This window comes from Primulina tabacum, chromosome 18 (assembly GCF_025594145.1).
Source record: "Primulina tabacum isolate GXHZ01 chromosome 18, ASM2559414v2, whole genome shotgun sequence".
In the NCBI taxonomy this organism is placed as follows: Eukaryota; Viridiplantae; Streptophyta; class Magnoliopsida; order Lamiales; family Gesneriaceae; genus Primulina; species Primulina tabacum.
The window spans coordinates 22480784-22495374 of NC_134567.1; the positions used below are offsets into that span (position 1 = coordinate 22480784).

The 14591-nt window shown below is 36.6% G+C and overlaps 2 protein-coding genes across 3 annotated transcripts in view; one reads left to right on the forward strand and one right to left on the reverse strand.

Moving 5' to 3' along the window:
- Positions 1 to 3092: 3092 nt before the first annotated feature.
- On the forward strand, positions 3093 to 6712 carry LOC142532535 (zinc finger CCCH domain-containing protein 17-like). Of its 2 annotated transcripts, XM_075638815.1 has the most exons (4): positions 3093 to 3180; positions 3266 to 3364; positions 4352 to 4462; positions 4641 to 6712. In XM_075638815.1, the coding sequence occupies exons 2-4, from the start codon at positions 3275 to 3277 to the stop codon at positions 6513 to 6515; spliced, it is 2076 nt and encodes a 691-aa protein (XP_075494930.1). In that variant the 5' UTR covers positions 3093 to 3180; positions 3266 to 3274; the 3' UTR covers positions 6516 to 6712. The 2 variants fall into 2 exon arrangements, with proteins under 2 accessions (XP_075494930.1, XP_075494931.1); XM_075638816.1 differs by having other exon boundaries at positions 3110 to 3364; positions 4668 to 6712.
- Positions 6713 to 7448: 736 nt separating this feature from the next.
- LOC142533035 (intermembrane lipid transfer protein VPS13) overlaps positions 7449 to 14591 on the reverse strand; it is an 80255-nt gene continuing 73112 nt past the window's right edge. Inside the window, exons 34-48 of the mRNA XM_075639625.1 lie at positions 14249 to 14564; positions 14020 to 14136; positions 13450 to 13723; positions 13109 to 13222; positions 12958 to 13041; positions 11615 to 11665; positions 11361 to 11540; positions 10951 to 11276; positions 10507 to 10872; positions 10361 to 10424; positions 9844 to 9990; positions 8885 to 8989; positions 8706 to 8816; positions 8524 to 8628; positions 7449 to 8388 (exon numbers count right to left, since the gene is read on the reverse strand). Of these exons, the coding sequence (XP_075495740.1) occupies positions 7630 to 8388; positions 8524 to 8628; positions 8706 to 8816; positions 8885 to 8989; positions 9844 to 9990; positions 10361 to 10424; positions 10507 to 10872; positions 10951 to 11276; positions 11361 to 11540; positions 11615 to 11665; positions 12958 to 13041; positions 13109 to 13222; positions 13450 to 13723; positions 14020 to 14136; positions 14249 to 14564 (3119 nt within the window). The 3' untranslated portion in view covers positions 7449 to 7629. The remainder of the gene's footprint in view (positions 8389 to 8523; positions 8629 to 8705; positions 8817 to 8884; positions 8990 to 9843; positions 9991 to 10360; positions 10425 to 10506; positions 10873 to 10950; positions 11277 to 11360; positions 11541 to 11614; positions 11666 to 12957; positions 13042 to 13108; positions 13223 to 13449; positions 13724 to 14019; positions 14137 to 14248; positions 14565 to 14591) is intronic.

Below are 14591 nucleotides of genomic sequence, written 5' to 3' on the forward strand. Positions count from 1 at the left end.
CAAATAATTCAAACACAAGCGCACAATTCATTTGTGCCTATTCAAGTGTACACTAAACTCAATCGAGCATTCCCAGCTATGCTCTGATACCACTCTGTGTGGGGCCCTTAGCTCCCAATCGTTATTACAATGCAATCTGATTAGGGTTAATTAATTAAAGCGGAAAACGAGTTTAAATTTTCTTTACAATGAGCCCAAATCATTTTATTTGAATACTAAAAATAGTATTTAATCTCACGTCATAAACATGCCAACACGAAATCAAAATCTATCATATACAAACAACTCACATTCTCGGGGCATGCCCCGGTATATAGATACATATACATATATACCGGGAACAAGACAAAACATAAAACCTCAGCCCAAGCTGTGGCTCCCTCCAGAAGTACCCTCTCCGGTCTCCTGATATCCTGGAGTACCTGCCATTGTCCACACACAAAGACAACAACAGCCCCCCTTGGGGGTGAGCAAAGCTCCGTATGGAACAACCAATCATATATACCACAGATATCTAAGCAATGATATATGGTATGCAATGCATGTATGTCGTGGAGGTATCGGGTCAAATGCCCATCCACTGAGCACATGTCAGAATCAATCGAATCGCTATCAAATCAATGCTCGAGCTGGCACACCGGCCAATATGGGATACTCGTATGATAGTGTCGGCAAAGCGCCATCAAGTCTCAAATCTCATATCCAATCATATGGGGCCACAATTGTCTATGCTTTACGGGTCATATAATACCGGCATAGCGATTGTGTTCACAAACCCCGGAAGCCAATCAAATCATATCAAGGTATCCAAGGATCATAGCTCAACGTGCATGTCATGTATCGATGTATGCATAAAATGATGTGTGTTAACAAAACATTTATTTTATACATCGATATCTCAATCTCAATGTCATGTATGCCACATAAATCAACAAATAAGGCATATAGACACATAATCTCATTCCAATCAATCAAATCAATCCGACATATATCATATAATACAGATACCTGTCGTATGTTACCCGGTCGCAACATACCTCAATTCTTCGTTTCCAGTTGATGTAGCCTGAAGATATTGATATTACACTTTATCTACATCAATAACATACTCATTCCAATCAATAACATACTCCAAAATCATTAATATGAGTTTCAAATATCATTTGAAACTTCAAAAATTCATATCAAATCAAATTCATATCATAATTCAATTCCGACTTTGAATACAAGTTTCTTGTCGGTTATTCTACTACATATCGGAAATTCAACTTCAAATACATGCTATTCCAGCACTTTGATATTTCGAGCTGCTGGAACTAGAAGAAAATTACCTCAGTCAGAAGCTCTCGACGCGACGATCACAAATATATAATTTGTTTCGCGTGTAGACAGCGTTTTGAAGTCGATTTGGACGAAAGAAATTTAAATTCCCTCGTATTCTCTCGAAGTCTCTGAAATGAAATGAAGAAAATGAATGAAAGAATTATTCTTATCAACTCACCGCTTCGGCGCTCGGGCGGTAGAATTCTCGCGCCTGAGCGCGAGAGGTTCTGCCCCCGAGTTTCAAATGCACCGCGCTCGGGCGGTCAAAAATTACCGCTCGGGCGCGGCATGTTCTGTCCAAATACCACTTGCTCCGCGCTCGGGCGGTCACAAACTTACCGCTCGGGCGCGAAGTGTTCTGCCCGAACACTCAAAATTTCTACCTTGGCGCTCGGGCGGTCATTTTCTACCGCCCGGGCGCCACTCGTTCTGTGCAATTATTTATGTTTGTACTAAATTGGCGTCCGGCCTCTCTAATCGAGCTCTTACAACGTCAATTCATATTCAATATTCATTTTCTCAATTTTCTTGTCATAATATACATCAAATACATAATCACATATCAATTTCATGAATTATCGATAATCACACAGGATTTACGATAACACGATACACGGTCCTTACAGTTTTAATGACAATTTCCCTTCATTCAAACACACAAAATATGAATTATACATTGTCGGAAGTTTTAAAAGCACATACATCTTAATTTTGAAATTGAAATTATTTGTGCTTCTTTTTAAGACACATAGGGGTTTAAACGTCTATTTAATTTTCACATAGAACTATTTTGAGATTTTCTCAAGTACTTTGTTTTTTTAGGAACCTTCTTTTGGTGATAGTTAATTTAAGTGTTAGAGGGTTTTTACTAGATCTCACCTGAAATTTTAACATTATTTCGTGATGAGATTCACGAAGTTAATCTTTTGGATTGATTTGAGTGTTATTTATTTGTAATATTATTTCGTGACGCGATTCACGAAATTAGTCTTTTTGATTGATTTGAGTGTTAGTTAAAGATGACAATAGAGCGAATTTTCCATCCTCAAATTATATCCCCTTCCCCAACCATGGTCCAATCTAATGTTGGAACATCCTGATCCCCGACCATGGGGATTAAAAAATTTTCATCCCTGCAATCCCATCCAGTCTCATTCCCACTACGAGCAATTTGAGTTTTCCCCGAACTTGTACCCAATAAATGTATCCGAACTCGTGGGCGAAATTGTTATCTCTATATGTACATCTCCCAGTTAAAAGAATGTTCTAAAAGTATTATATGTTATATATTCACTAAAAGATCATATATATACTAGTAAAAGATGCACACGCGTTGTATGTGTTATTATTATTTTTAGTTTGTTCAAATAATACTAAACAATTAACATGAAATTATTTTCAATTTATAAGAGTTGTTCGATTTAATAGGAAAGTTTTATCTCTAAATTTTTTCTATATAAAATATGGAATGCTTTGATGAGATTTTTAGTAAGGTAAGAAGGATAATTATGAAATTATCTATGTAAAATATGGAGTGACTTGATGATATTTTTAGTAGGGTAAGAAGGATAATTATGGAATTAAATATTTTGGTGTCGGTGTCACACTTGATAATATAGTGTGTGTGTATATATATATATTTATATATAATGATAATGATATATATTAGGGCCTTGGGGTGTAAATTGAAAATTATTGGTAGTACAAGTTCTCATATGTAATTAATCAATTTTTTAAAGGAAAAAAAAATGGAGAAGAGCTATAGGCTATATAGCAAGCTCTATCTATCCCTATTATATCAATAACACACGCACAAATACACACACACTGTGACTGGGCGAGCTCTTCTGAATCTCTGTATTTATTCGTCTCTCTAATTCTCCCATCCTTGTTAATCCCTAGATCCGCACACATATTTGTTTATTTTGTCGATTTTTTGAAGCGTCGGAAGATGGCGGGCCCTTCACTTGCTGAGGAAGAAGCCGTCAAGAGGAACACAGATTGCGTTTACTTTCTGGCTTCTCCGTTAACTTGCAAAAAGGTCCTTTTTTTTTGTTTTTGATTAGCTTGCATCTTGCTTCTGTGGGGATCGGATCTTTATGTGGGATTGGAAATTTCGATTTAATTTGAGCCTTGAGATAATAAAAATTATGCTCTTTTTTTTTTCTCCAGCTAGAAGCTTTAAGAATTGGGGTTTGATTATTTCCCTTACTATTAGTTTTGCTGTTAGGGTATTGCGAAATTTGATATGCTCATAGAGACGTGTTGGTATTCTCCCTGCCTTTAAGTTTAGGGTTTGGATTTCTTTCTGCGATTTATTTTGATTTGTAGAGTATCTCAAGGTTTGGTTTTGCACTATATATTGCTAAATTTTTTTACCCTTCTGGGTTCTTTTCGTACATTGGCCGATTTTTGTATCTAATTATGTTCTTTGAGCTGGAACCTGGAGAAATTTATATTCAAGTTCCGCTAATGAAAATCCTTGTTCACATTTGTGAGTTTTGAGTGCTTTGTATTATATGCTACTAGACATGGTGATGTAAGCTAGTGTCGTATGATTTTTTGGGGCAATTTATGCATATTCAATGTATTCTATATATTGGTGTATCACATGGGATATTTGTTCAATTTTACTGCCATTGATGAGAATTATTTCTGCTGAGCCGGCAAACAATTGAGATACTTTGCATATAGAATGTGCGTGATGTCTTTTTGGTGCTATGTTTGAAGCGTTTTATTGAAGTTCTTAGTAATGATGTAAGTCTTTACTTTCCAAATGTTTGAATTTATTATTGCTGCTCTTGGTATCAAGGTACTCAAGCTTTTTGAGACTGGTTTATATATTTTCGAATTTGAATTGGTTTTTCTTCGATTACATTTGAAGGTTACAATTCATTGTATCCAAACATATACTCTATTAATCAGTGATGGCTAGTAATATGGTGCAGTAATTTCAGTTTCTAGATGCTTGTTTCATCATTTCTATGACCAGTGATATTTATTTTCTAATTTTGTTGTCTGTCCTCAGGGAAGTGAATGCGAATATCGTCATAGTGACATTGCACGAGTAAATCCAAGGGACTGTTGGTTCTGGTTGCATAGTAATTGCTTAAATCCGAAGTGTGGATTTCGGCATCCGGTCAGTCCATATTTGTCTTGATATATAGCATGTTGACTTGCATGTTTAATTAGCTTGGTTAAATTTTAGTTTCATGATGCTGGTTAAGACACATTATTTTATTATTTAATAGTATAAAGTATTGTCAGCTCGTCTACACATCATATTTTAGTCAATTATCTTTTGTTTGGTGGTTCAGCCTCTTGATGGATTGCTGTCAACACAGACACCAACGCCCACTGGCCAACCCACAACTCAATCACAGAATGTTACAACATCAACTTCACACATTCCAAACGCCTCAAACAAACAAACAGTTCCCTGTGTGTTTTTCCAGAAAGGGCTTTGTTTAAAAGGTCATTGGTGTCCCTTTCTCCACACACCAAATTCGGTGAATAACAAAACCTCAGTGGTGCCAGGAACAGCCTCTGCTGCTGAACCCACAACTTTTAAGAAGGCTTTAGTTGGTCATGAAAAGTTTGAGCACGCTAAAAAGGTCCCACACATAGATACAGTTAATTCCGTCAAGATTTCCGAAAAGGCAAAACCTGCTGTTGAAACAGAACCTACTCCCCATAGGAACGAGTTTTCAATGAATAGGAGAATAGCCCACACGTCAGGAGTCAATGATTTACTGGGGTATTCTGTCACCAGTGGAAACCCATTCAGTGGGTCCGAGCGTCCTCACTTACCAGGTGAACTTGGGGCCATGAACAATAAGGATGTAGAAGAGGTTTCAAGGGAGCCCTCTCCTGGATTTGATGTCCTTGTAGATGATGAGCGAAGAGATTCTGAATACTATCCCAGTGAAGATCATTATGGAATGCCAGGGGAACATGAAGTGGGGAATGAATATGACATCGATCGTGCTGATTTCAATAAGATTGCTGATAATGATGGTGAAAGATTTAAGGATCCTCATGGGTATGACTTAAATGAGCTCCGTAAGGGTCGGCGTGCTTTGGAGCAGCGGAGAGCTTCATCTGAGAGGGTGTTAGGGGGCTCTTATTTCGATAGGAAGCCATATGCTAGAGCTGATAGCATTAACCAGGTTGAAGATTTAGATTTAAGACATCGTTTAAATAAGCGTAAGAAGGTAAATGGTTTGAGGTCTGTCATTAGCCATGAACATGCCCGTGAGAGGCACGTGGAAGAGCGAAGATATCCAGGTTCCAATAGAGATGAGCAGTATGTTCCCTTGCATGAGAATTCCCTTAGCAGTCACTTTAGAGGAAGGATTAGGCTTCCTGGTGGATCATCTCCTCCGAGTGAGAGGGATGCAATTCTATTGGGTCCTGATCGCAGTAGGTTATCTCCGGCAAGGACAAATTTCTCTTCTCAGCAGGGAAGGGTCCAAGACAGGATAAAGGGGAGGGTCGACGAAGATTTCCATAATGGTGTGAAGAACCACCGTGGTCCGCACTTCAGAAGAGACATGGTTGCTGATATTACTGATTTTACTGGTCCAAAAAGTCTCGCAGAGTTGAAGAACCAAAAATATCCTCAACCTAGTGGACAGCATGTGACCAATCACCAATCACTTGGTAAACGAAAACATCTGATGCTAGATGGAAATCAACAAGCTAGCGTTCAACAAATTGGCAACGATCTTTCATTTGATGGGCCTATGCCCCTAGAAGAGATTTTAAAGCGGAAGAGAGGTGAAACTATTGAAACATTGAGTATAAAGAAATCATTCAACTCTGATGGTATCACTGAAGAAAATAATGAAAAAGAAGGAAATGGCATGGCCAAAATCCCATTGACTCCAGATTTTGTTTCGTCTACATTTGACAATAAGACAAAAGCTCCTGTTGAGAGTAATAAGGATGTTTACAAGCCTGTATCAGTAGACAAAACAGAAGACAACTCTTCCACCCAGCAGCCTGTTTCGAGCAGGATAGAAGCTGAAGATGATATTAATGGTGTGGGTCAAGATGGGGAATCTGATTATGAGGAAGTGGGTGGGGAGAGCTTTGACATGTATGATGGTGAGAATGGAGATGCTGACGGGGAATACTTGGACGACGATGACGATGACTTTGCAAAGAAGATGGGAGTCATGTATTCTTGAAAATTAAAAGACTTTTTATGGCTTTTAATGCTTCTTATCTGGTCTTTATTGGTTTCGTCTTTGCGTTGAACTGGCATATTATGCTCTATTGGTTTCGACTTTGAGATAAGAAGTAGAGGTGATTTAAACTTCCGCACGTGTACCCCATCATATCTGCCTTCTTTTTTTATGTGTTGAATCTCCTTTGCTCGGCTGGATTTGTTGTTTCCCTCCCAGAATGCAAGTTCTTTGTCATAGGCCTGTCGACCGCAAACCAAACATCTTGTCCCATGAATCATTGATATCTTACGGTTTTAATCACTTTTTTTAGCTAAATTAGAAAATGATAAAAACTATAATTAAAAAAAATAAAAGCAAACTCAAATTTGGAATCGTTTTTTGATAAGGTGGTGCGGAAATTGATCTTAAATCCTACTTTGTTCCGAAATGGATGAAAATTATCGAGGGTTTTTTAGAAATTTCGTGAGTTATCCAAAAAATCCGGAAGAAAATACTTCTTCCCAAAATTCGAAAATTCCACCAAAATATCCATATTTTTCATACCAACCAAGTTATCCACATAATCCATATCCATCAAATTATCCTTACAATTCATATCCACCAAAGTATTTTACATCTTCTCTTAAGTTTAATTTATTTTCTAATATTTTTATGCAAGTGTTATTTATTATGATATGTTATATCGTTTTATTTTAGGTTTATAATAAATTTTTAATTTTAATTAAATGACACTCATAAAATTAAATTATTTTACGTACTGAATATATAAAAACAAATTATTATTAATATAAAATAATAATAATTTAAATTTCACGATTTTTGATGAGGCGGTGGGTGTTAGTAAAAAGTTGAAAACTGCGAAATAAGTACATAACATTATGTATTAACAAAATCATAATATTAAATTATTTTTTACGTGCAATAATTCGTGAGTAATATAAATTGAGGTATTCACTATATTTGTCATCAGTAAAGTGATTTATGTAGATATTACAAGGCAAAAACTTTATTTATGTATGGAGTGCTAGAGGAAACAAAGCACCGTCACCAAATCAGACTCTATTAACACATCATGTGGAATATTTTGATTTTTTTCTTCCTTCGTTTCCTAAAACTACTTAATGTTGCTCTGATGCAAAATATGTACAGAACTCCAGCCTCGTTCTTTTCCTCGCTCAATTATAGACATGAGCACTTTCAAGAACTCATCGGCATCTTCTGGACTCATAAATTCCAAGTTTGTTTGGAAAAGAGGGAGCGGTGTGTGAAAATTGTGGAACAATTTTCCCTTTGCTCCTCCATTTCTCCTTTTCTGCTGTTGGTTTTGGTTTTTTGTAAATGAAGCATCTGAATCACTTCCAACAATGTGTACCACCTCTCTGTCATTATCAACCAGAATTACGCTATCCAATCTGATGTCCGATTGCATGACCCAACTTGGATCAGCGGGAACCCCTTCAAATTCGGGCTTACCCAAGTCTATTAAACTGGAGCAGCTGAATACTAAGATAAGCTTTTCAGTGATCAATGCATACTTGCCACATTGTTTAAGTGATTTGCACATGACTAATGTCTCGTCTTCCCTTTGCGAGAGTAGTACATGTGTTCCAACAGCATCTTCCCAAGAGTATGGCTTTAAGGGAAGTTCACGACTTAGAGGCCTCGGTAAACGGAGTCGAAAACATTGATATCCCATCTGGTGGATTCTACTACGATTTCTGATGCTCTGTGCAGTTTTTCCAGTGACCTCAAGGATACTAGCCGCTGGCCTTGCAACAAGTCCTGTAACACCCACAGCTATACCTGAAAGGACTCCCGGCAGACCATGTTTTTCAGCACCTTCTATAGGAGATTGAAGAACACCCGTAAGTCCCTGCAAACCGAAAAAAGTAAAAGCCCAGAGTTTCACTTAACTGTAAAAATAAAAATCAGACAGGCGGCCATCCACACAAGTATAGGTACTCATATAGACATAGATCTAGGAAGATCATCCGAAAATAACAAATACCTGAAGGAATTCATTTATCACTCCTTTATTTTGTGAAGACACTCCTCTCTGCTGCTTTTCCATCATTGTCCCAGGTTGGTCGTCAAATGTGAATGCAACAATGCCCTGGAAGTCATGACCCACTTTAAAGTTCAAGCAAAGATGGCCGAGGTTTGTAGTAATGTTGATAGAAAACCAACTACCTTATGAGCGGCTTTGCTGAACTGAGTGGTAGCATCACTTATAGCATAGACAGTGTTGCTGACAAGACTAGTAGTACCTTGGGCCATACCGGTAATAAGTCCAGCAGGGCTCTGGAAATAAAATTATTTAAATAATTTTTTTCTGAAAAATCAAAGGGAATTAATCAAGGGCGGTATACCTGGAAAACACTCCAGATAGGAAGGGAGAAGAAATCTTTGATCCCAAGGCCTAAACTCCGTGCAAATCCCAAAGGATTTCCTATGACGCCCGCAGAACCAAACACCTGCATAGTTATTTTCCAAATGAAATTATAAACTTGACCTTTCTAGAACTGCATTGAGGGCCTAATAAACCCTGAATCTCAGAAGGAAAAAAGAAGAGGGTTCAGCAAAGACCTATAAACTGCATTGAAGACTCCACCTTACCATAAGTTGTAGGTTATTAGTTAAGATAAGCGCGGTAAACATTTGTAAAGGCGCACTTTGTAAGATTAAATAACATAAACTTTTATCACATTTAGGAGTAAAGCATGGCAATAGCATGGACAAAAAGATTTTTAGAATGTGACAATAAACAATTAGTTAGGTTGTCATCATATGAATATCAACCAATCGGTCATAATTTGATCGTCCTGATAGAAGACATCACACGGGCATAAATATTTTCTGGAAATTGCATTTTTCAACATGAAAATCATCATTAACAAAAAAATAAAGTGAACTTGAGAGTTTGTAACATAGAAAGCATAAATTTTCCAAAGATTGAAAATAAAATGAATATTGCGACCAAAGATGCGATATGGATCAGCTGTAACAGCTGGTAATAGTAGAACCATCAAACCTTAATCTTAAATTCTTAAATGACACATGAAAAGGAAATTTGGAGAGTTAGGTATCTGTGCCGCAGAGAAGAATAAACAAAGAAAAATGGATTAAACCTTCAGTCTTTTCATTTATTTCATAATCTTACATATCACCAGTTCATGACACATGAGAAATTATAGCATAAGTGAAGTGTAGCAAACTCAATTGAAGAATTAATAATCTGGGCCAAAATATTGAGAAACTGAATTTACATATAATTTTGAATCTAAAAATTTGTACATAATAAAGTGAGAAAAATCAACAGAAAGGTTACCTTATACATCTCATGTAGAAATTGTCGGGTGTAGTGACTAACAAGGATTTCTTGAATGGATTCCCAGCTAGCTATCTGGTGGGAAAGGATTAACTGTTTGAAATGAATTTTTGCACCCTCCACATCAGCAAGAGCCATAAGCCCTCTCTACAACAATTGAGGATACAAGAGTAAGCAGATCCCCAAAGAAAGGACAAAAGGAAGAAAAGAAAGGATTCACATTTTTTGGCTACTTGGAGAAGTTTCATATAAATACTAATATTCTTATGTCTGACTTCTCATTACACCTAAATGTATCATGACTCTAATGATTTTTTTTTACGAAAAAAAATTTCAGCAACTCTCCGAGGCTGGGAAAAAGAGAGTGGGGGGCTACGCCCTCTCCCCTTGTTCCTGAACCACCAATATCTTCTTTCCTCTTCACCCAGCCCGTTTAGATAAAAACTTAGGGCAACAGGTTCAATAATTCACATCATGGAGAGACTCTACTCCGTTTTCCTTGAGACCGCATACGTACATGAATAAAAGAGTCTCCAGACATAAGAACACCATTTCTAAGTATCCGTGGACTGCTGGAAAAACTGCAACAAGAAGCAAATGGTTCATGTCAGGAAAATTATTATGAGATTCACAAGAAATTTCAGGACCCAGCTAGTTGCTAACCTCAACGTCAACTTAATCGGTGCCATATCAAAGTGTTCTACATATATTTTCTTCTGCTTTTGGTCAGAAAGGTGAATTTTCTGCCAAGGAGCTCCAATCGGGACCATGTGAGGTAGCACATAGCTTGTGTGTTTTTTGTTAAGCAGACTAGAGCTAGTTAAAGTGGGGTGTTTCTCATGCAATCTTAAAGAAAACTGAGTACTTCCAGAGGTATCCCCAGTTAAGACCGAGTCAGGAATCAGTTGATGCAGAAAGGAATCCACGGGTTGGAAAACTCTGCTTTGCAACCTTGAAGAGACGGTCTTGAAAAATTCAAACAACCTCAATCCGATTTCTAGTTCAATCTGAAGATAAAAATTGGAAATCCTGCGAGAATAGGGTAATTCATCAAGAAGTGCGCTGGCAAAATGAATTTTAGGAACTCTAAAGAAATATGTTACAAACCTGAGACTTATAGATTCAAATGAAACCAATGATGTATCACTGTTTCTCCACTTGGCAACAGTTAACAAGAACACTGGTTCATTCAAGTTTGTAGACACGGTTTGGCCTATTTTTCCACCAATGAGATTTGTGCTATTGCCTTTAGACTTCAAATGGTTAACGATATTAATCCTGTTTCCATGGTTAAAAGACAGGATGACTGGGTATGGTGTGGAATGTAACTGGTTATCTATTTGCAATGATGCAATTTGCAAGGAAAACTGTTGTTGATCCAAACTCTGTACAAAACTAACGGTTGTGTTCTTAGCACATGCAAACAGTATCTCCTTCAAAACAAAAATATCACCACACATCAAAATGATTATAATAAAAGGAAAATTCGTTATTGTAATATTCTATGACAAGGATACCTCAGGATGAGAATTCATCAAAGAGACTCCAATAAAGGGGATGTCCACAGATAATTTTTCCTTGTACACAATAGAAGAGCCATCCTTCTGAGTTTGTTTTCTATTATCTTTCAACAGAGGTACATGTAGATTCTTCAGATCATTCAAAACGTGGTAATTTGAATCAATTATGCTGAGAACCTGATTGAACATAAACAGTTAAACCTAATCCTGTGGCATAATTAAAATTCTTCTTACAAATTTAATTTGCACACCTTGATTGCTCCTTCGGAGTGGACAGTAATAAGCAAATTTCTTTCAGGCTTCTGAAAAAAATCAAAACAAAGAGGCATAGTGATTATATATAACTAAAAAGCTGGCTCCCGGTGCAGCAAAAGTTTCTGAAGTACTTGAAATAAATAATAAAGCTCTTTCGGCATGGAAATCGTGGAAATCGAGAAGTTCTTAAATTCTACATGCTTCCCTATCCAAGTAGATGTCCGAATCTTAATATTGTCCTAACAAACTGTTGAATACTGATTATATTATTTATTTATCTCACATGAATAGTTATCTCTATTTGTAGTCTTTTGAATAGAACAATTTACTTACGCAGGTTTGGTATGATAATTCTCTATAAATTTGCATCGTATATTTTTCATTTGTTAAGGAATAAGATTGTCTCATTCTCATTTGCCTTATTGCTCTATTCACGTCAATGATTGTTAGTTATAGAAATTGATTATAAGAGAAAGAATTTTGTCGTGACTTTGAATCATTCATGCTTGCTTGAATCTAATATGTGGCAATAACTGAAAGTTTGGTACCGTCGCATGTCTTGGTCATTTCTTGAAATTTGATTCTACCCTAATTTAATCTTGCCTTCAATCGATTTAGTTGCAAAGTGTATTCGAATTTAATTTATTATATTTTAATTAGATTAATAATTTGATAAGTTCACTTAATTGATTTAGTATAGATTAAATTAAACAATTTATATCCTAGTAATTACATAATAATCCTTGTAGGTACAACATGGATTTACTATAATTTACTATTACTTGATCTAGTTTTCTTGCTAGTTTAATCCCAACCGAAATCTTCTTTCAATGACCATAGAATCCATTCTTTTATTACAACACCAAATTGACCGATAGCAAAAAATATCCATCCGGCAACAGCAACATAGTTTAGTTAACATCTCACACTCAAGCAAAAATTCCTGGAAATCCATGATAAAGCTTTGCCGATATCATGTTAATATCTTATACTCAATCGAATGGATGATAGATAATCCATATGTGCAGAACACAACATGTAATCTCCTAGAGTTTTTTGTCACTTTCAAAATGGCGATCTTTCTTCACAAATTAAAATTAAGTCCAAAAGCATTTGGATCAAGTAGCTTTTGAGTGCATTCTTAACATCAACCATTCATCATTTTGCCGATAAGTTTAAATAAAGCTAATAGAAATGTAAACATAATAGTTATTTGTTTACGTGTGCAGTATTTACATAAATGTCAATTTAGTGTGAACGATAATATTTATCCTCTGTTAAAATTGGCTTTTTCTTTACACAAGGTAATGCAAATTGTTAGAGCACATAAAAATAGTACCTCTAAAGTCGTAGGCAGGTACACATGTGAATCTGGAGATGGCTCATCAATGGCAAATGATCCTAAAATACGTTCACCAGGAACCTGACAAAACCTCAATAAGAAATTTACCCCTAAAAGTGATTAGCTAATACAGTCAAAATAATCATACCTCAACATTGAGAATATGTGGATAGCAAGGTTCATCCCAAGCAAAAGGGGAAGATGTGTAAGGGTGAATCACTGTCTCAAAAGATTCACATTTGGGCTGGTATACCCGCAACCTCTGAAGGTATCAAAGAGTTATCAACTTCCACTTATAAAACAACCATGCTTAATAAATAAATGTCAAGAGCATTATTATTTAGTACATTAAATACCAGGGAGAGAAAATAATAGATTTTTCCAAGCCTTTAGGATGGTAAGCCTAAGTTCAGCAATTAAAGTCAAAAATAAAATTATATATGGAGAGACCGCCAACAAACGCAAAAACCAAAAAAAAAAATCACTAACCTCCCTCGAGATGTTATCAATTCTATATGGCATAAAGCCTGAACCATCATCCGACAAAAGAATCAAGTTTGTGTCAGAGTTTCCACTCAAGCTCCCAACAATTGTTTCTTCCCCAACAGAAACGTCAGCACGCCGAACTACCACACGTATCATCCTCGCAGCAGTTGTCATATAGTTGCGTACTTTAACTTGAGTCTCGCCTAACTGCTCAGGTGTGAAGCATCCAGACCATTCCCAACCTGGGTCGTCAAAGCGAACAGACAGCAGTAATTCCCTAAAAGGCAAGGCAGAAAGTGGATTACCAATGAGGAGCATTTGACGTACACCATACATGAATTTACTCATCATGCCATGTGATCAAACCTATGAAATTGTGAAAAACTGAAGTTGTGACGTTGAAAATGAATTGAAAATTAATTTATCCTTGGTAAATTCGTGCGGACACAAATTTATTTATCCATCAAAGCCAAAACTGTAATTGATATCAAAATTGAAATGCAGCTTTCCAAACTAATGGCGTCCAAATGGAAAGGCCAAACGTTTCTTCATGAGTAGCATAACACAGCAAACCTTGTTGTATCTATCCACTGAATATGGGAATGCTGTCCAGCTTCCAAAATGAAAGGAAAATTTGTTCCCTTCTGCTTATAACATAAATTCTTGGTGCATGCATTAGCAATCACATATCTGTCAAATTAGCAAACAAATAGGCCATTTGAAATAACAAAGAGCCAGGAAATTAACTAAGCAAGTGCTTAAGCTCGTAATCAACTGAAACACAACGATTTCAAGAAAATACCTAGGCTGGAAAGTGATAATTTTTGTCCTCCCAGAAAATGGTGCAGCCACAGCGCAAACAGATATCACATACCCCGATGTCGAGAAGGGTTGAGGAACAAGAACATCAGTTGAACCAGCAGGAGGGACTAGTGAAAATGGGGCAGACCATGAACACTTGGGGTAACCATCCTGAACAGGAGGAAAGCACCTTCCTAGCTTGACCAGAATATCTCCAGAATATGAATTGGGGTCAGGAGAAAACAAGTAGGCATTGACCTTCATACAATCACTTCCAACAAAATCAGGTATACTTGAATTTGGTTCACAGGTAGATCCTGGGAAAAATAGTAGACGAATGTCAA

Bases quoted from the DNA above. Each gene is read 5' to 3' on its own strand.
- LOC142532535 (XM_075638815.1), top strand. From the start codon at position 3,275: ATGGCGGGCCCTTCACTTGCTGAGGAAGAAGCCGTCAAGAGGAACACA. The intron at 3,365-4,351 runs GTCCTTTTTTTT...GTCTGTCCTCAG, and splicing joins CTCCGTTAACTTGCAAAAAG to GGAAGTGAATGCGAATATCG. The intron at 4,463-4,640 runs GTCAGTCCATAT...TTGGTGGTTCAG, and splicing joins AGTGTGGATTTCGGCATCCG to CCTCTTGATGGATTGCTGTC.